The 19,337-nt window shown below is 65.4% G+C and overlaps 6 protein-coding genes across 6 annotated transcripts; 4 read left to right on the top strand and 2 right to left on the bottom strand.

Moving 5' to 3' along the window:
* Positions 1-279: 279 nt before the first annotated feature.
* MNEG_2597 (hypothetical protein) lies at positions 280-1,518 on the top strand (the record flags this gene model as incomplete). The annotated part of the gene is made up of 4 exons (XM_014048929.1): positions 280-311; positions 522-673; positions 853-910; positions 1,200-1,518. The coding sequence occupies 4 exons, from the start codon at positions 280-282 to the stop codon at positions 1,516-1,518; spliced, it is 561 nt and encodes a 186-aa protein (XP_013904383.1).
* Positions 1,519-2,378: 860 nt separating this feature from the next.
* Positions 2,379-3,899, top strand: MNEG_2596 (hypothetical protein; the record flags this gene model as incomplete). Its single annotated transcript, XM_014048928.1, has 5 exons — positions 2,379-2,451; positions 2,625-2,677; positions 2,995-3,064; positions 3,290-3,420; positions 3,756-3,899. The coding sequence occupies 5 exons, from the start codon at positions 2,379-2,381 to the stop codon at positions 3,897-3,899; spliced, it is 471 nt and encodes a 156-aa protein (XP_013904382.1).
* A 163-nt stretch (positions 3,900-4,062) lies between these two features.
* MNEG_2595 (hypothetical protein) lies at positions 4,063-7,894 on the bottom strand (the record flags this gene model as incomplete). The annotated part of the gene is made up of 10 exons (XM_014048927.1): positions 4,063-4,243; positions 4,449-5,136; positions 5,313-5,468; positions 5,769-6,068; positions 6,226-6,429; positions 6,601-6,724; positions 6,840-7,027; positions 7,223-7,409; positions 7,579-7,685; positions 7,768-7,894. 10 exons carry the CDS (start codon positions 7,892-7,894, stop codon positions 4,063-4,065), a joined length of 2,262 nt encoding a protein of 753 aa, XP_013904381.1.
* Positions 7,895-9,238: 1,344 nt separating this feature from the next.
* MNEG_2594 (hypothetical protein) lies at positions 9,239-10,855 on the top strand (the record flags this gene model as incomplete). Its single annotated transcript, XM_014048926.1, has 2 exons — positions 9,239-10,228; positions 10,520-10,855. 2 exons carry the CDS (start codon positions 9,239-9,241, stop codon positions 10,853-10,855), a joined length of 1,326 nt encoding a protein of 441 aa, XP_013904380.1.
* An 814-nt stretch (positions 10,856-11,669) lies between these two features.
* MNEG_2593 (dimethylaniline monooxygenase, putative) lies at positions 11,670-14,908 on the bottom strand (the record flags this gene model as incomplete). Its single annotated transcript, XM_014048925.1, has 6 exons — positions 11,670-12,238; positions 12,742-13,041; positions 13,268-13,376; positions 13,626-13,925; positions 14,220-14,340; positions 14,631-14,908. The coding sequence occupies 6 exons, from the start codon at positions 14,906-14,908 to the stop codon at positions 11,670-11,672; spliced, it is 1,677 nt and encodes a 558-aa protein (XP_013904379.1).
* A 3,615-nt stretch (positions 14,909-18,523) lies between these two features.
* MNEG_2592 (hypothetical protein) lies at positions 18,524-19,100 on the top strand (the record flags this gene model as incomplete). Its single annotated transcript, XM_014048924.1, has 2 exons — positions 18,524-18,589; positions 18,927-19,100. The coding sequence occupies 2 exons, from the start codon at positions 18,524-18,526 to the stop codon at positions 19,098-19,100; spliced, it is 240 nt and encodes a 79-aa protein (XP_013904378.1).
* Between the last annotated feature and the right edge of the window lie 237 nt (positions 19,101-19,337).

The following is a 19,337-nucleotide window of genomic DNA, read 5'->3' as shown; positions in this document are numbered from 1 at the left end:
CACACACGTCTTCATCACTATGCACAGCTGAGCTACTCTGTCGGCACGGGCGCAGCCACCAGGATTGCAAATGCACTTGGAGCCGGGCAGGTGCGGGGGTGGAAGCGCATGGCCGCGATAAGCGGGTGATCGTGATGCACGCCAGGTTGGCTCACAACGCACAATCCACACAGACGGTGCATGCGGCGTGGGCGGACAGAGCTGGCGCATGAGCACCGGAAGTGCGTGAGCCCACCCCGTGTCCCAACACGCGCCCCGGGTCAAACCCTGCCCTCTTGCATGCAGCCACTTAACGCGCGCCGCATCTTCAGGTGGGTGCGGCGCAGCAGCGCAGCTGCGCGGCTCACGAATTCAGCCTTGATTGTTTTTCGCGCTGGAGGGGTTTAGTCATGTCCCCGGGGCCTGGCTTTCCCGCGCACCTGCACGGGCACAAGCGCCTGCGGCGCCGGCCGTCGTAGCCCTCCGTATCCAGGCCTCTCTGTATCCAGACAACCACAATCCCCACCAACCTTCACCTGCAGGCTGGCGTGCTGTCTGCTGCTCTGCACCAACACGCTTGTGGCGTCCGTGCTGTGGGCGGAGCGGCGCCGCCTGACCGCGCTGCTGACCCCAGACGCGGCGGTGGCGGCCCAGATGCAGCGCATCCTGCCCGCCGCCATCCTGGGGATCATTGGTGCGCTGGCACCCACAAGTTGCAATTGAATTGCGGGCCAGCCTTTTCAGAGGGGGCTGGCCCCTCCCCAGCATCCCGAGTTGAGCGTGCGGCACTTACCTGTGACCAGCTAGCCTGGTGACATCCCTGTCCTGTCCTCCCGCCTCCCCCCCCCCCTTGCGCCCCTCCCTTCGCCGCAGGTGACGGCCAGGTCGCGGTGCTGGGGGGGCTGCTGAGGGCCGCGGGCCGCCAGGGAACGTGAGCGAGGGCGACCAGCTAGGCTGACCTGCGCCCAGCTTACAGAGACTGGGGGATGGCGCCAGCGGCACACTCGTACCCGACCAACCCGCCAGCCTGCCGCCGCGCCCGGCTGCTGTACGCGCCTGGTTGCACCCACCTGGCGGGCTGCGCCGGCCGCTGAAGCATCGCGTCTGCATCACAGGCGTTCTCAGGGAACACGCTGCCACAACGCCACCCTCAAACCACCAACCGCCGCCCTGCACTGCTCTGCGCCGCGACCACTTCCCCCCCCTCCAAACCTCCCAAGGGGAGCTCTGCTGTACCTCACGTCGTACTGGGGGGTGGGCCTGCCCCTGGGCATCACCCTCGGCTTCTGGCTGGACTGGGGGGCACTCGGCCTGTGGATGGGGGTCGCCTCGGCCACTGCGCTCCAGGCCGTCTTTGTGCACACGTGGGCGGCGCTGCGCCTGGACTGGGGCCGCGAGGTGCTGCGGTCTCAGGCCAACATCGACCAGATGCTGGACTCACACGGCGGCGCCGCGGCGCAGCCGCTCGCAGCGGGAGGGGAGGAGGCCGAAGAGCGCGGCGGCGGCGTGACGCAGCCGCTGCTGGGCGGGCGTGCTTAAAAACAAAGGATGTTTGCATATTGACCAGTTGCTGACGCCGCTCGGCTCCTTGACCACCTTGAAAGAACTGTGTTAATGTGTCAGAAACTCAGCACACCCTGCTGCACCCATGGCAGTGTCGTTTCGAACAACATCTTGCAGCGTCTTTGTGGGCCAACCCACAGGCTCAATTCACAGCACTTCAGCGTGATGCTTCGAATTTCGCCACTGTAAATGATGTGGACAGGTGTTGGCCTCCATGATATCACTGCTGGCTGAGGTTTTGGGTGTCATCCTGTCATCCTGCCGCTCATCATGTCTCCTGCCGTCATCAATGCCCAGCAAGCAGCTGCCGACGCAACTGCTGGGGGAAGGGGGGAGAGGGTGCGAATGTCTGGCCTGCTGCAGTGGTGACCACCCACACCCGCAATCAGCCGTGACTATTCTCTGATACTTTTTGCTGGCAACCCGACATGCTGCCGCCTGCATGTTATGCGCTGTGCGAGCACGGGACAGCCACCATGCTGATTGACACCTGTCGCTGGTAGTCATGGTTCAACATTGCAGGTGCTTCCCATGTTTGATCACATGACTGCTCCATGTCGCGTACATCAGTGTCATACATCTTCAGTTGTTGGGCGCAAAGATATGACTAAGATCGCAGCTGATCTCGATCACGCACCGTCAGGCTTTCACGGTCATACAGCATGACACAGCCCGTGTTCGAGCTGCTGACTGCGGGAAACTTACAGGCTCTCCGAACCCTGAACAGCGTGCTCTTCCCCGTCAAGTTTCATGTGCGCCGCGGCGGATGAAATGCATGCTGCTGTACCAGGCAAGCGGGAATGCCATTCAGCACATGCCGGGTCCGCGGGGTTGAGATGGCCACCACCATTCGCCTTCAGGACCAAGTGTACAAGGATGCACTCATGTGTGGGGACGTGACGCAGCTAGGTGAGGGCAAGTAAACCGCCAAAAGCTGCACTGTGTTGATAGCGGCCGAGCTGCGATCATCAGTTGACCAGGATTGAGCCCGCAGCCGCGCTTTGCATGAACAGCAGCAACGCATGCATATGTGCGTGATGCCGCCACACACGCCTGTGTCTGCACCTTGTCCCCTACCGCAGCGTACGTCGACGGAACCCTTGTGGGGGCCATCATGTGCCGCCTGGAGGCCCAGGTGGGGGTCAGAGCCATGCAGCGCGACACCATAGGGGTGCTCACATAAACAGCAGCGGGTGTGACGAGGTGGTGGTGAAGCAGGCGTGCCAGCTGGTGCGCAGGTGCCCGAGTGCTCTGATTGCAGGGTGACGCCCTTGGCGTGAAAGCCGATGCGCTGACGCTGCCCCTACCGACTGGGGCGTTGCCCTCAGGTCAGCCCCCCCTGGTGCTCATGCCTGCTGCCTCTTGAGCCGAGCAACGAACACACCATACACTCAACAAGGTCTTCCCCTTCCCCTCCCCCCCCCCAACACCCCGCCACATTGCAATCCCCAGCAAGGCGGCGGTGCACGGCTGTACATTGTGTCGTTGGGTGTGCTGGCCCCATACCGCTGCATGGGCATAGGTAAGTGCGCCACAGGGGGAGGCACACGGCCCGCGACAAGGCGGGGAGAGGGTCGTGATTGAGCTAGGGGTTCCAGTGCCCCCGCATACTGCCATGCGCACCGCCCTGCCCTCAGCGGCCGCTGCCGTCAAACAGGCAGCCACAGCATTCGCAGCAGCCACGTCCTACGTGTTGCATCAAATCTCCAAACCCCCAACTCGGGGATGCCCCGGCACACCGCCCCAGGGTCGCAGCTGCTGGCGCGCTCCCTTGCGGCCTGCGGGGGCGACCCCGAGATCACCAGCGCTCAGCTGCACGTGCACTGCGGCGACGAGGAGGCCCAGGCCTGGTATGCCGGCAGGGGCTTCCATGTGCAGGTGCGGCCAGGGGCCCGGGGCTGGAGGGGCCAGGTTTTGGGGCGGGCGGGAGGGTGCGGTGCGGTGGTGGTGCTGGGCGTCTTTGCAGGGGTGAGTGGGTGGACCAAAACGCGCGAGGCGTACAAACACGCGCGCATTATGCCCCAGCAGCCCGCTCTCCTTGCTCTTGTGAGCGCCAAACACGTATAAGCGAGCTGGGCACGCCCTCCCTGCCCCCCGGGTACGCCCTCCATGGACCCTGCGGCCTTCCACCATACCCCAAGTGCGCGCTGCGCAGCGAATGCACCCTCAACCCTCTCCTCAGACCTGCGCTCACTGGCCCTGCCGACCGGCAGGAGCGGATACCCGGCTACTACAAGCGCCTGAAGCCGCCAGACGCCCTGCTGCTGTCCAGAGCGCTGCCGAGCGGCACGCACGAGGAGCAGCCGGCGGTGGCTGCGGCACCAGCGGGCGGAGGCGGCACGCCTCCAGGCAGCTAATGACCATGGTCCCAACTCAAACAGTCTGCGCGAGTGTACTTGCCTTGTTACCAAAGGTGTCAGTCTGCCTGAGAGCAACAACACGCAGCCTAAAACCTGTGCGCGCGAGAATGGAGGCCACCTAATCAGCAGCCGATTGTCCAGCCCGCGCCGCGCTGAGTGCCTATCCGCTCGCTACCAGCCGGTATGCGACGCCGCCGCCCCCCGCGCGCTGCAGCTGCGTGCGCCCCAGCTTGCTGAGGCAATTGAGGATGGCGCGGCCCTTGGCCGCGTCAAAGCCCAGCGCCTCCAGTGTCTCCAGCCCCACGCAGCCGGGCGGCGCGCCCTCGGGCGCCGTGGGGCGCCTGCAGACACGGAGGGTGGGGGGTATGGTCGCGGGCGCGGCAACCGAGCCGCAGCCAGCTCGACAGGCATCAAGCAACCACGCAGATTGGCGTCCGTGCGAGAGTGGCTGGAGCGGGCCTTTGCCTGCTGCGGCCTATTGCCCAGAAACACAGCGGCATGGCAGCATCGCGCTTGTGGCTTCTCTGTTGACCCCCAGCCACCCACCCGTCCGCGACGGCGGCGCCCATGCCCTCCAGTGCGCGGTTCAGCTCCTCCAGGCACAGCTGGCGGTTGCACCACGCCGGCAGCGACGAGAACTCGGCCCGCCCCACCGGCGCTGCCGCGGCCGCGGCCTCGCGCTGCGCCTGCAGCTGGCGCCGCAGCGCGGCGCGCGTCGTCGGCGTCGCGGGCGCCTCCTGCGGCTGCTGCTGCTGCTGCTGCTCCTTCTGTTGCTGCCGGGCCGGCGACACCCCGAGCTTCCTGGCCCCGAAGTCCTGGTCCTTCCCGGGCGACAACGCCTCCTCCCACTGCTGCGACAATGCCGCGCCCCCTGGGCTGCCGCGGCTGCGCCGCCGCCCCGCCGCGTCGTCGCCGCCCGAGCGCGTCTCCCACGCGCCCGCCGCCCCCGCGCCGCCCCACCCCCGCTCGTCGCCGCCGCTGCTCGCGAGCGCCTCCGCGGCCGCCGCCTCCAGCCTCTCCCCGAGAGTCACATCCTCCTCCTCACACGCCTCGCCCTCGCTTTCGCCCTCGTCGCCGGCGCCCCCGCGCGAGAGGCCGCCGCCCTCTGCGGCCGCAGCGGCCAGGCGGCCGCGCGACGGGCTGCGCCTCATCTGGCTGAGTGTGAGTGAGAGGGAGTCCAGCTCCTGGAGCGCGTTCTGGTGCCAGCCCGCAGGCAGCGTGCTGCCGGGGGTGGCTGCACAGCGGGGGAGGGCGGCGGCGGCGCACGCGGTTCCGGGAAGGCTCACAGGATGCATGCGGAAGCAATGCAATCAGCCGCAGGCGCAGCCAAGCTTCCAGCCCTAAGGACCGCTCCATCCATAACCCGCAGGTCTCCCCCGATCGAATGCTGCCAGCCAGCCAGGCTCTCACTTGGCCTGGCCAGCCCTTGGCCACCGCCGCCGCCGCGCTTCTCCCCTGGGCCCGCCGCGCGGACGCCCGGCGGCGTCTGCGTGAGGCCCTCCGCTAGCGGCAGGCCCATGTTGCTGCGGATGAGAAGGTCGTAAAGGTCACCTGTGGTGGCGGAATCTGGAAGGGGACCAGGGGTTGACCAGGGGTTGACCGGGATTTGACCAGGGGATGTGGCTGGTAAAGGACTTGAGGAGCGTTTTGGTGGGCGAGCCCCATCGCGTGTGGGCCACGCGGCTGGAATGCCATGACAGACGAGTGAATGCAAAGTGTTCTGGGGAGGACGCGTCCACATGAGCAAGCCTAGATGCTGCGTACGGCTGAGCTGGCTGCCGGCTCTCGGCGCAGCTGCGGCCGATGAAGTTTTGCAGCCAGCCGCCTATAGCGAACCACATGGGCTTGCAACTCCCAGCCACCCACCAGGCAAGGGGCTGGCGCCCGCACAGCCACCGTTCCCGCCGCTGCCGCCGCTGCCGAGTGGCCCTGCGCGCCGCTCGACGTCTCCACCGCCGCCGGCCCTGCCAGCCGGGGGCACTGACAGCGCCTCCGCCTCCGGCATGTCTGACACGGTTGAGGCCGGCAGGCTGGTGCTGCGGGGCGTCTTGCCGAAGATGGGGAGGTTTGGGGAGTCGCTGCTGCAGCGGCCGTAGTCCATCCGCAGGTCGCGGCAGGTAGAGCGCCGCGGCGCTGACAGGCTGATGGACGGCACGGCGCTGCCACCTGCAAGGCGCGATCCCAATGATCACGGGTTGTACTCATGTTGGTCAGGGGTAACGCAGGAAACCCAGGGCTTGCATAGCGCCGAAAAGCACAATTTGTGCTGCCGTTGAATATTTTCGGCTGCGCGTGCACAAGCCCAGCCCAGCCTGCCGCGCACCCGACGCCATCGACGGCGCGCCTTGCGCGCTGGGCACGCCGCCGACGCTGGGGACCCCCGAAGAGGGGCAGGCGTACTTGTCCGCCAGGCCGGGGCTCAGCATGGAGAGGCCCTCGGGCGTGAGAGACGAAGAGCTGGCAGCACCCATCGAGACGCGCGGCTGCGCAGCAGCCTTGGACGCGGTGGTACCGCCAGCAGGGCCGCCTGGGGTTGTTCATTTCAGGGGGGAAAGTGCTGACGAGGCAAGGGGATCTCCACCTGCAACAGGAGCGCCACCTGCACTGGCTATGTAAGGGCGCATGCCGCCCAGAGGGGAGCTAGCAGCAACCAGCGCCACCACGCCGTTCCTCGGCTGCTGACCTGTAGCAGGCCCACCCAGCGCAAAAGCAGCAGCCGCTGCGGCGGCCGCCGCCGCTCCAGTGCCGTGTGCTGGGCTGCCGGGCTGCCCGATCCCCAGCCTGCTTGGCACATAGCCGGACGCCAGCAGGCCTGCAGACACCTGCATTTGAGAGTCGTAATTAGAGGTGTTGGGGCGTGCATATGACTACACCGCCAACCCATGCACACGCTCCTGCAGCCAAGCTGCCGCCTTTGGAGCACGCGCATGGCCTCACCGGCGAAGATGGCAGGGAACGGTACGGCTGCGGCGCGTGCGCATGCGCCCTGCGGCCCCCTGGTGAGCTCGCTGTGCTGATGTCGCCATGCCGGTGATGCTGCGGCTGCGTTTCCTGCTGCTGCCCGTTGCGTTGCTTCTGTCCAGCTGCACGCGGGCTGTCCAGCAACATGGCTTCGGCGTCCAGGTCTTTGCAGCCAAGTCCAGGTTGGTGGAAGCAACAGGGGGCCGGCGGCAGGGTCACAGTGCTGCGATCGCTTCTATGAGCTCGCTACCACGCGGGTGGGCTGCAGCACAATAACAATCATTATAAAAAATGATCCTGACATGCCCGTCATAGCATCTCCATGCTCGTTTCCACACTAAAACCGCTGCTTCCCTCACCGTCTGCAAAGCACAGCTCATCTGCGCCATACGCACTGGCAGCTGCCAACGCCGTGCTGCAGGGGTCGTCCGGCTCCCGCCGCGCGCTCACGGGCTGCTGGTAGCCGTACCGCTCCAGGTGCGCCACCAGTGCAGTCATCCCATCGCGATTGCTGTGGTACAGCTCAACGCAGTGGCCCAGCAGCTCCTGGCGTCCCGGGGTGCACCGCACATGCGTAGCATCAGGGGTCGGCGGTGGTGCTACTAATACAGTACTCGCAACGTATTTGTGAGCGCGCGGATACAGTCCGCTCACTACATCCTGTTGGCATGTGAGCAACATCTGGGCTCCTCATATCGTAGCTAAGGCATCGCACCTCAAACGAGACGGCGTCGGTGGTGCATCGCTCCAGCTGTTGCACCTCCGCAGCAATGTCCGCCGCCTGCTGCTCCAGATCGTCCAGGTTTTCTCGAAAGGCATCGACTGCAGAGATTCAACAGATGATTCGGTTTCGCTGCAATTGCATACGGCCCTGCAGGTTGAAGCCTCGGTGTGAAGCGCTCACCTCCAGCGTGTGGCCTCGACTCGGCACCCCGCTTGAGGCTCGTCACGCCGTCGGAAACACGCGCTGTGAGACCCCGCAGGTCAGCGGAGAAGCGCTCCAGCGCGCGCGAGAGCGCACTGGAGGCCATTTTGCAGGGTGTTGTGTCAGCAGATCGGTTCGGGGTCGCGTCCTAGTAAAGCGCGATGGAATAATTGATTGCGATATATTTGTTTCACAAAGGGTGTGAGGTCCTCCAAACGAGCACGCCAATTTGAATTTCGTGGAAGCCTCCACACCAGCTGCTCCACATTGGTTTCAGCCCCGATGGGCCCTGTACTCGCTCTACGTCCATGCATACTGACGAGACATGGTAACTTATTGTGGTACATATGAAAATTGAAAGCCTCACATAATCGCATCGGCTGGACCCCTCCGCAGCTCCGGGCGGCGTGGAACAAACGAACGCGCACTGTGGATTTGGGGCCTCTCTCAGGACAATAAATCAATCAATATTGCTAGTAAGGCAACCGGGCACAACCTGCAGTGGCAGGATGTCCCCGTCAGCGCAGGGCGCCACAGCAGCGCTTGTGCTGCTGATGCTGGCCGCCGCCTCAGGTAAGCCAGCGGGACGGGCAAGATTGTTGTGATGGCGTAAAATCAATGCATGGCTTCGATGGTGCTGGAGTGGTGTCATCAATCGTGGGGTTGGCCAGGCGGCGCGTGTGGGATGCTTCGAGCTGTGCTGCACGGCCCCCAATCTGAGGGCCCGCTTTGCCCCGCAGGAGCTCATGCATACACCCGTGACCTCCGCACATGCACGGGCAGTGTCCCCTGCACCGACGGCTGCGCTGCCGCCTGCGGCGTAGATGGCGGCTGCGCAAACGGGTTGTGCTCGCCATTCGCCAACAAATGCGGCGCCAAGTACTGTGGGCTGGCAGAGTTTTGCGGCGCGAATGTGGAGTGCCACCCGGAGCGATGCGACGTCCGGCGCGCGCACTGCCCCGCGGCTCTGGGCAAGGCCGCGGCAGTAAAATGTCCTGCGGGTTCGCAGTACACGGCCTGCGAGGCGACTCCAGACGGCAAGTTTGCGTGCAGGCATGGCAACGGCCTCTTGGAGACTCTTTGCAATGGCGTGAAGTCCCTTGGTTTTGAGATGCCCAGGGACGGCCTCAGCTCGCGCCACCGGCAGGCACACGCAACAGGGCCAGAAGAGCAGCAAACAGAGCAACAGCTGTTGGCACACCAGCAACTAGAGCAGCAGCAGCAAGAGCAGCAGGAGCAGCAGCAGCAGCAGCAGCAGCAGCAGCAGCAGCAGCAGCAGCAGCAGCAGGAGGCGCCCGCACAGCAGCAGCCTCATCCACAGATGCAGCAGCCACAGCAACAGCAGCAAGCAGACCAGGAGTCGCAGCCGGCAGCAACAGTAGCCGCTGCAACCCGCCGTCGCGGCCTGCTGCAGCAGTTTTACAACTCCAACCGGCCACGACAGCTGAGCATGCCAGCGAACTCGGCCCTCTCCAATCAGGGGACCGGCGGCGGCAACGGCGGGTTTGGTGCCACGCTGATGCGCTCCGGCATCATGTCCACCCTGCTGGGCGGCCTCGGCAACATGGTCGGCCTCAACTCGAATGATTTCAGCGCAGACAGCAACCTGGCGTACCAGCAGGTCGCCTCCGCCTACAGCCTCGGCGCCATGACCGGCGCACAGGCGTTGGGCGACGGCCGCGACACGTTTGACGGCTTCCCGGCCGACCCAAGCGGCGCCGGCGGGCTGGGCGTGCCGGGTCAACCCAACGCGGTGTTTCAGGGCGGCGCGGCGGCTGGTGGCAACTACAACCCCTACTTTGACACCTATGGGCCCGGAACCAGCGCCCCAACCACCCAGCGGCCCGCCGCCTTCTCCAACACCGACGGCTACCCCGGCTCGAGCAACGCGATGGGCGGCGTGGCCCTCGTCGCCATCGACCGCACCTACTGGCCGGATGCGCCCGCCAACATCACCTACCCCTGCCCCACCGGCTATGGCGAGGGCATGCAGATCGCGCCAGGCATCCCCTGCGGCATCGCGCTCACCGCGGTGCCGGCCAACATGCTGCCCACCATTGGCTGCACGGGCGTCGCCAACACGCAAGCGCCGCCCGGCGGCCTGCCCTGCGGACCGGCTGTCGTGGCAAAGATTCCCATCACAGGCGGCGCCGGCACCGGTGGCACGGCGTCGCCCTCCGGGCCGCTCATCGGTCCCGCCACAGGCGCCGCGCCTGGCGGCGGCGCAGGCACGCCACCGCCGATCGCGGCGGTGCCACCGCCGATCCTCCCCATCACAGGCTCGCCCGCGCCGGTGGCGGCGCCCCCGATCCTGCCGCCCGCGCCCGCGCCGTCGCCGGCGCCGGCGAGGCCGCAGTGGGTGTGGGTGAACAACGAGTGGGTGTGGGCCGGCACTGAGGAGAGCGGCAGGCAGGTGCCCGAGAGCGGCTCATACCAGCAGGTGGGCGCTGTTGCCATAGTGGCAGGTCAATGCAGCAGGATGGTCGCTTGGCTCAAGGGCAGTACTTGGGGGCAAATTGAAGCTTCATGTCTCAAGCGGGTTAGCGTGACTAGAAACCAAATCAGCAGAGGCGGCAAACTCATCTCACACTCAGCTTTTCCTGACCGCACCCACCCCCGATCCCCCGCCCCACAATCGGCATTGCCCTCTGAACACCTAATTGCGCAGCCGAAGCCTCCAATGTCACTGCCAGCACCACAGCCCACCTCGAGCACCAGGACCCCAAATCAGGCGCCGCCTACAACCGCGGCAGCTGCAGCGTTGCCAAAGTGTGCCCCTGGGTACATCTACAGCCAAAAGCTCAGGCGCTGCGCCTCTTGCGTGGCTGGCACGTTCGCGGACGCAAAGAAACACCTGTGCGTCAGCTGCGGCCCAGGCTACCACTCCCCGGCCGCCGCCGCCACGTCCTGCAAGCCATGCGCTGCGGGGACGTTTTCGCAGTTCCGGGGCTCAACGCAGTGCACGCGCTGCGCGGCGGGCAAGATGAGCGCCAAGGCGGCATCAGGCTGTGTTCCCACGGCCAAGCCAGCGCCCGGGAATGTGTTTGGGGACATTTTTAGCCGTTAAAGGTCCGTCCGGATATGCCTCAGGGCTGTGTGCACGTTGAGGCGGCCTGCGCTTGCGCCAGCCAACGCACGCACAGCGCTAATGTAGATGTGACGCCAGCGTTGAGGGGCCTGCAAGAGCTCACGCCCATTGATATTGATGATGAGCCTCACGCCGCCATCGGGTGCGTGACCAGGCCGCTCTTAGAATGTGCAATGACCATGCGCGCTGCAACAATGCGCGTGGGCTAGAATGCTGCGCCGCCTCTGTGGCGTCGAGTTCACCAGCCGCTGAAAGCGGCCCTGTTTGATTTGATGTTTTGCTTGCTAGGCCCCTAGGCTTGCTTGCTTGTGCCTAATCTCTTGTTGATACCTGGCGCAACGCATATGTGTGCGCCTTTGCGCCGCATATGGAATGAACAAGTGCTGCCAATCAAAAGTTAGTAGCCAGGACATGTCTCCGGGCCCTGCCTGAATGGGACAAGAGCTGATACAAATGTGCGTAACACAAACAAAGACACCATCTTAACCTTTGACGGACACGAAGGAAAGGAAGTCGGCGGTCGTTGGAAATGAAGTGCCTTGGCGAGCCTATGGCCCTGTGTCGCTGTTGTTGCAACCTCTGTTGACATGCGACACCCTTGGCTGCAGCTGTGCTCACAGAATAAGTGCACTTCAGGCGTGTGTTAGGGGCGCGATTGGCGTCCTGGTCCCTTCACCATTTTGCAGCGCTTGACCTTGTGCAACAATCAAATTTTGAGTCCAGCCCGCCCCAGTCCATCCAGTCACACCGCTTCAAAATCCTGCAGTCCGCAGGCCTAGTCAACAGCCACGTTTCAGTGCGCCGCAGCACCGACGGCGCCGGCGTCCACCACCTTTGCAAGCGGCGCACGCACCAGCGCTGAGGCGGGCACGACGCCGCTCCTGATCAGCTCGTCGCACCCTTCGTCCGCCGCCTCGAGCGCGGCCACCACCGCGGGGATGAAGTCGTCGCGGAAGCTGTCGGGCCGCTCCAATATCACACTGCTCGACGCCTTGGCCAGGCCGATCAGCCACGCCGGCGGCGCAAGCACCCCGTCCCCGCCCTTGGCCGGCCCCCCAACCGCCTCGCCGTCGGCAGCCGCGTCCGCCCCGGGCGGCGGCCGCGCGGCGGCCACGAGCGCCGTGTTGTAGGCCCACTCCTCCTGCGGCATGAAGGAGGCCATGCAGTGCGCGTAGCGCCGCGGGATGCCCGCCGCGTCGAGGGCCAGCAGGTCGGCCTCCGCCGCCCGCAGCAGCTCGTCCGCCGGCGGCAGCGGCGCTGCGGCGCCTGACAGCGCGCGCGCGAGCAGCTGGCCCTGCAGCTGGAACTGCTGCGGGCGTATGGCACGCCACGAGAGGCCGATGAGGGCGAGGCTGGGGGCGGCTGTTGGCGGGAACATGTGGAGGTACAGCGGGCGCACGTGATGGTCGCCTTTGGGGGGGGGGTGGAGGGGGTGCTAGTATTGGTAATGGTGTGTGTGTGTTTGTGTTTGTGTTTGTGTGTGTGCGTGTGTGTGCGTGTGTGTGCGTGTATATGTGCGTGTGCGCGTGCGCGCTCGTGGTTGTGTGCGTTTTGCTTTGGGGGACTGGTGGGTGAGTGGATACGAGGGAGAGAGTGGTGGGAGGGATGAGCTTTTGATGGGTGCAACACGGAGGGGCCAGGCGGCACGCCACCCAGCCGCGCAGCACCGGGCTGCCCGCTCAAGCGCCACAGGCAGATGAGGGGCCCGGCACCCCAAATCGACTTCTGCTTACAGTCCAGCAACTTCCAGCCAGGTGCCACACGTAAGAAAGTCGCAACATCACGTGTTTTTGCGTCCACCATCCCGTTTCAGCAACCCGGCCCTACAGCCAGCCCAGCCGGGCTGGGCTGGCCCGATGACTCACTGGTGTCCACCAGGCCCAGGTGCTCCATGAAAGGGAAGCTGTACTTGTAGCCGGTGCACCACACAACGCCGTCGATGCCCTCCAGCACCCGCCCGTCCGCGAGCACAATCGAGCCGTCCGCGCGCAGCTCGGTGGCGATTGGGACGCGCGTTATGTTGGCGCGCCCCTCAAACGGAGCGTCGGGCGCGCCGCCGGCGCCGCGGGCGCTGCGGCCGGCGGGGGGGCCGTTGGAGGGCCAGGAGCGGGCGGAGTGGAAGACGTGGTCCGCGTGGTCCGCCACGTGGCGGGCAATCTCCTCGCCTGGTTGGCGCGCGGGTGTGCGCGAATCGTGTGTGTGGGGGGGGGGGCTGGCGAGGCAGGAAGAGGGAGTTTGAACTGTGCGTAAACAAGATCTTCACCTGAAAAGGGTATTACGAGCTTTGTGTTTGCGATCTAAGAGCGCCGCGTTAGAGCTGAGCTGGCCGCGTGTGATTGCACGTACCACGATGGATGACAGCTCCCTCTCCCGACTTGGTGCCCTGCCCACCTGAGAAGGACGCGCCCACCACCATCACCCGCTGCCCCTTGAAGCGCTGCCCCCCTCTGAAGCTGTGCACGTGCAGCTGCGGCCCGGGCCACTCCCTCAGGCCGGGGATCTGCGCGGGGCGCACGTCGGGGCAGGGGTGCGCGCTGCGTCACGCCGGGCGCGGTAACTGTTTGGGGCAGCACAGGCGCCGGTGGCGAGCAGGGTCCGGTCCACCCTGCACTGGTGGGTCAATGCACCCAGACGGGGAGACAGGCAGACAGGCAGACATGCATGCATGCAAGATGAGCCCCAGGGGACTGTTCTATGTTGCCCCGAAACCCGCCCCGTCCCCCAATTGCTTCCCGCCACCTCAGCGCACCTCAGGCAGGATCGGGTCCGAGTGGTGGCCCACGCACACCGCCACCGAATCAAACTCCCGCACCACCTCCCCCTCCGCCCCCTCGCCGCCGCCCGCAGAGCGCGTCAGCACTCGCCAGCGCTGGCCCCACGGCGGCCGCTCCGCGCCGCCTGCGCCCGGCCCCTCGCCGGCCCCGGCGCCGTCGGATTGGTCGTCCCCTGTGTCCAGCGGCAGCGGGTCGATGCGCGCCACCTCAGTGTTGAGCTCCACCAGGCGCCGCAGGTCGTGGGCGTCAGCATACGCCTCGACGTACGCCAACACCTGCACGCGTGTGGCGAGCCGGCCGCGGCGTGTTGGCATCATGGCGCTTGGGTGCGAGGAGTCGCAGTGGGGAGTGGAGTTTGCCGGTGCGATCGTGCGTGCGCAGGGGGGGGGGGCGCGGGACGGCGCGGTGCAGAGCGGTCTAGCCAGCCACGCGCCTGAGAGCGCTCGGCATTGACACCTGGGGGCCTCGGCCGTCCTGACGGGCAGCCGCCCTGCAGCAGCTGACGGCGCGCTGGCGTCAGCCAACCGGTCGGCCTGGCTGCGCGCGGCCTGCTGCCCGTCCGTGCGCACCTCGGAGTGCAGCGGGTAGATGCGGGGGTCGTGCGACGCGCCGCCCATGGCCTCCGGGACAAAGGGGAAGTCGAGGTATGACATGAGCTGGCGCGGCAGGTTGGTGCGCAGGCCAGGGTACCTGAGATCGGATGCGCCGTTGAGAGGCGTGCAACATAGGGGAAGGGTCAAGATTTCAGGGCTTGGGGCCGACCCTGTTACCGAGACCCCATGCGAGCACTTCTGCATGCGTGAACTCGTCCCTAGATCGGGTGGCCGCTGCACCCCCCAAAGATCTCGACATCTGAACGGCGCGTGCGCCGACGCTTGAGGTGTGTTGGTGCATCGCCGCGCTCTTGGGATCCAGGGCATGCGGGCATGCACGTGCTTGCACAAGTGTACGCACGCGCTCGTGTGTGCGCGCGCGCTCACATGCTGCTGTGCACGCGCCCCTTGGACCTGTCCAGCCCCAGAGGGTCTCCCTCCAGCTGCGGCGACACCACCCACGTGCCCCCGATGCCTGGGCCGGCCTCGATCACAGTCACAGAGTGGCCCTCCTTCAACAGCTCCCGCGCCACCACCAGGCCCGCCTGGCCGGCGCCGACGACGGCCACCGAGGCGCGGAAGCGCCGGCCACGCCGCGGCGGCGACGCGGCGTGCGCCTGGCGCGCATGCGGCGCGACGGCATCGAGGTGCTGCGGCACCGTCATGACGGGGAGGTGCGCTGTCTCACACGGTTGGTGCGAGCCTGTTGCCGCAAGCCGTGCTGCGCCTCGGCGTGCTGCGCTGTGTCCGCTGTGCCCGCCGCTGCTTTGTTGTGAGGACGCCAACGAGGCGCTGCTCGGCGGCGGCGCCTGAGGCGATTCTGCGTGCAATTTATGGAAAATCCCGTGTCAAAGCACTTGATGTGCCCTTTGCCAGGAGGCGCGCGCCTCAACCACTTCTGGGGTGATGGCACACATGCGGCGCACGCATGACGGCGCCGCCCACTCTTAGCGGTGAAGCGGCATCACGGCGGGTGTGTGACTCGGGTCACAGGCTAACACGAGCTGCACGCTGTGGCAGATCGAGGCAGTTATTGCAGGCAATGTGCCTTGTTTGGTTGCAGGAGCTCGTTCTCACCGCGTTAGCAGGGAAACCACTTTTCTTCCCGCGACTGAAAGGTTCCCTGGACCACGGAAGTGGTGCGAGACGATATGATATTGGTCAATTTGAAGATTCTCGGGGAGGCTGACCCTGCTTTGAGGGCGCAGAGCAATGCCACACTGACACACCTGTGGCCGGTGGGTTCCAGAGCTGACGGTACATTTCGCACAAACTGCAGTATCTGTCAGTGAGTGAAGGTCTATGCATACAAATGCGTTGATGAATATTCTGTGGAGCATGTCGACGGTACACCTTGTGTCTGGCCGCCTGCATGTGCTTGCATCGTCGTCCATGAGGGTGGCCAGGGCACCCAGCTTTTGGCTGGGAGAACCTTAGTGAGCAGTATGTGCATGTCTGCCCTTGCACGCGTGCAAACCACGCTTTTATAACACCTTGATGCTTGTGCCAGCATTGCCAGCACGCCAGCGGCGGTGGAGGGCAGTGAGGCCCTTCCTCCAGACAGCTACCTGAAGATATCGAGCCGCCTGACATACTGCATCCAGGTGCATTGGAACCTTCCGTGCTTACAAGGTGCTGTCACGGCACCCGGCTAAAATCTGAATTGCATGGTGAACTCGTCCTAGCGGCTCCATAGCAACCTCGCTCGATGTTGTCTTGCCCGTTCCCAACAAGCCACATCGGATATGTATATGTCCGCTGCAGCGCTGCATTTGTGGCTGCCAGTGATTGACCTGTCAGCCCCGGTACCGGTGGAACATTTATGGGCGGGGATGCCGGTACTCCGATCGCTTTGAGCCCCATTGCTGCTTGCCACATCTGCCGTGTGCAGTGTCTGCGGTGGATGACCCACCAGGCGCCACACAGATTATCGTTGCTGCATGCATATTACGAATGAAACAAACTGCACTGCAAGGGAGTGGATGGCCTCATAAAGAAATTTGCAGCGGCACCTCGTCACTTACAGTAGTCACCTGTCTGCTCACATCACTCAGCAAGACGCAAGCGTAGCGCTAGTGCGTAGCATCGTAGTTGTACTGTACTTGAATTGACTCAAGTGTGCCGGTAATTGTGGCGATCATCTTGACAAACTTTCTGCCACACCGTGCCAAGCCATCTGCCACAGATCATAACAATCACACCATCGCGTCCGTCTTTGCAGAGCAAGTCCAACCGAATCAGTGCAACGGTATGATCAATTAATTCCCCGATGCGCCGACCAAACGCGGGCCCAAACGGGCTGCATTCGGGAGCGTCGAACCTACAGCGCGGGCAGAGGAGGTCGGTCAGGAGTAGCTCAAGGAGCCAGTTGTTCACGTGGCTGGCGGTTGCCACGATCACATGCGGCTGCGTGGCGCTGCTGGCCATCGATCCGACCTTCGTGACGAAGCCAGCGCAACACTTGACCGCTTGGGGGTCGCCGGCCGCGCTCGCGTTCCCAATCTGGTGGCATGCGCCGGTATTCTCTGTCTCGGGTGCGCGCTGTTATGAGGTGGTGGTGAGATGATGCACGTATGTATGCGGAGGGCAACATACCAACACGGCGTGGCGCCGGTTGGCGGTTGGCACCGGTTGGCAGTGGCTGCTTTGGGCTTTGGGCGCGAGCCGCTGCCAGGTCTTCTTGCGGCTGCAGCACCCCACATCTCATGCGGCCACTTGCACGCCTCAGGCCTGGGCACAGAGGCGATCACTATCCTCGAGGCCCTGGTGTCAACCCGTCTGATCCGGGCGACAGACATGTGAGCGCTTGCCGCGCAGCCCTGCCGCGCCACGCGCCGCGCAGCCGCCGATGGGGCCGAGGGACTTCCTCAGATGCAGCCGCTGCAGGCAGAGGACACTGCGGCACCCACCCGGGCGGCTCTGGGCGACTGCTGTGCCTCGGCTGCGCCCCGTCCGCTGGTTGGACCCCGTTGCGCCCGCTCAGCCGCCGTGACCACCATTGGATTGATGCGACGGCCCCCGCGGCCCGCCCTCTCGCGCCCTCCAGCTGGATTTCTCATTCAGGGGACACGGCAGACCAGAAGGTGGTGGACGCCCTGCCAGACAGCACGCAGAAGCTGCTGGCGGACCGCAAGCACCCCCAGGAGGTGGGGCCCGCACGATACACCCGACCCGCGCGCCAACGCACGCGCTCCGCGGCCGCACGCGCAGCGGAGCGGCATGCGAACGAGCGGGGTGCACGGGTTTGGCTGGACGGGAAAAAGAGCGCGCGGTGGCTCGCCTCACGCGTGTGTACGCATGCACACGTCCCGCCTCAGAGCATCCCCTTTCCCCCCACATGCGTACGCGACCCACTCAACGCCGTAGATGGCTGACGAGTGGCTCGACCAGCTGATGGACGAAGGCATAGACGTGGCAGCCGTACAGGCGGAGAAGGACAAGGTCGCAGATATGCGCGACAGGCGGCCCGCCATAGCGGTCTGCCACATGTGGTGGGCAGCGCGACGCGCATCCGGCCCGTCGGCTGCTGGGCCGGGTGGGGGGCAGAGCCTTGCGGCAGCTGTGCACCGAGGGGCCACGGGATTGCCTCACAGCCAGGCGGGATGGCTGGGGATGCTGAGCAGTAGATTGTGGCCAGGCGTCGAGCCGAGATGCGGCGCGAATGGCGTGCGTCGCAGCCTGGGTGGTGTCTCAAGTGCAGCCCGGCGCCGTGAGCCCGTTGTGGCTCTTGCGGGAGGGTGCGGCGCGGCAGCTGGCCAGTCATGATATCCAGGATGCGGCCGGCAGGGCGGGGCCGCTGGGCAGGCCGGCCTGGTGGCGCAGAGGATAAGGTGCGGCTCCGCGCTGGCAGTCGCCCATATTTATGACGTCTGTCTGTGCCTGCGTCGCCAACGCCGGCCCCAGGTTTGACTGCTGGCGGCGGCCGACTGAGGAGCCCTCCAACATGCCGGGCTGCCCCTGCCCCTTGAGCGCCAAGCGGGTGGGCGGCCCCTCCCCTCGGGGAACCCACTGCTTACGAATCCCCGCGCTGCTGCCATGCGCACGCCCACACACCCCGCCACCAGTGTCATGCTCGTTCTTGTGAACCCCACCTGCCTGCCCGTATTTGCCCCCTCCCCCCTACACACACGCACACGCACGCTCACGCACATGCACACGCACGTGCGCGGCACACACACACACACACACACACACACACACACACACACACACAAACTCACATACACACAATCACACACACATGGTCCCCACGTCAGTCCGTGTACACCGTCGCCCGCACCATGTTTGAGACGGCCAGCCTGCCGGAGCACCTGGCAGCGCACGTTGCCGCGATGGACGAGGTCTGGGTGAGTCAGCCCTGGGCTATGGGGTGCTCTCGGGGCCGACTTGGGGCTGGCTGGCCGCAATCAGGCGCCGCTGCCTGCGGGGACGAGTCCGTCGGACCCTGGCGCCATTGAGACGTTGGGTTTTGTAGGAGATGCCTCTCTTCAAGAGCCGGCGGGTGTAACAAACAATCTCAGGGCTTGCTGTGCTCTAGGCGTCACCAAATTGATACAACTCCCCACACAGGGTCAAAACCCTGTGCCTGCCGCGGTGTATCAGAGCAACCACGTCGCCCGCATCGCGTCCTTGGAAAACATTCCACACACGGCCCCGCTTGCACCCCGCCTCCGGCCCCGCCAGGTTCCCACTGAGTTCAACCGGGAGAGCTTCGCGTCTGCGGGCGTTGACAAGAGCAAGATATTCCTCGTGCCAGAGGTGGGGCGGATGGCGCAGCGGGGCCAGGGGCTGGGCGTGGCGCGGGATGCGGTTCCAGGCACGGCTTGGGGCTGGGTGCTGCCATGGAGGCCCGGCTGACGGCGGGGGTGGCCGTCGAGCAGCAGGGTTACGGCCAGCCGTAGGCGCAGGTTGGGCAGCCGACAGCTTTTTTGCTTATTTCCATACAGCGTCAGGACCTCGCGACGCTGCCCCGCCTGTCGTCCAAGGCCGCGTGAATCACCCCTCAACCCCTCCCCCCAGGCCATTGACACTGATGTGTGGTCCCCTGAAGCCGCCGAGCCCATTGACCTGCGAGAGCTGGGGGTGGAGCAGGTG

The sequence above is a fragment of the Monoraphidium neglectum genome, assembly GCF_000611645.1.
Source record: "Monoraphidium neglectum strain SAG 48.87 unplaced genomic scaffold scaffold00298, whole genome shotgun sequence".
NCBI lineage: Eukaryota > Viridiplantae > Chlorophyta > Chlorophyceae > Sphaeropleales > Selenastraceae > Monoraphidium > Monoraphidium neglectum.
Note: the sequence above shows the minus strand (reverse complement) of the source record. Positions and strands in the feature narration are given on the sequence as shown.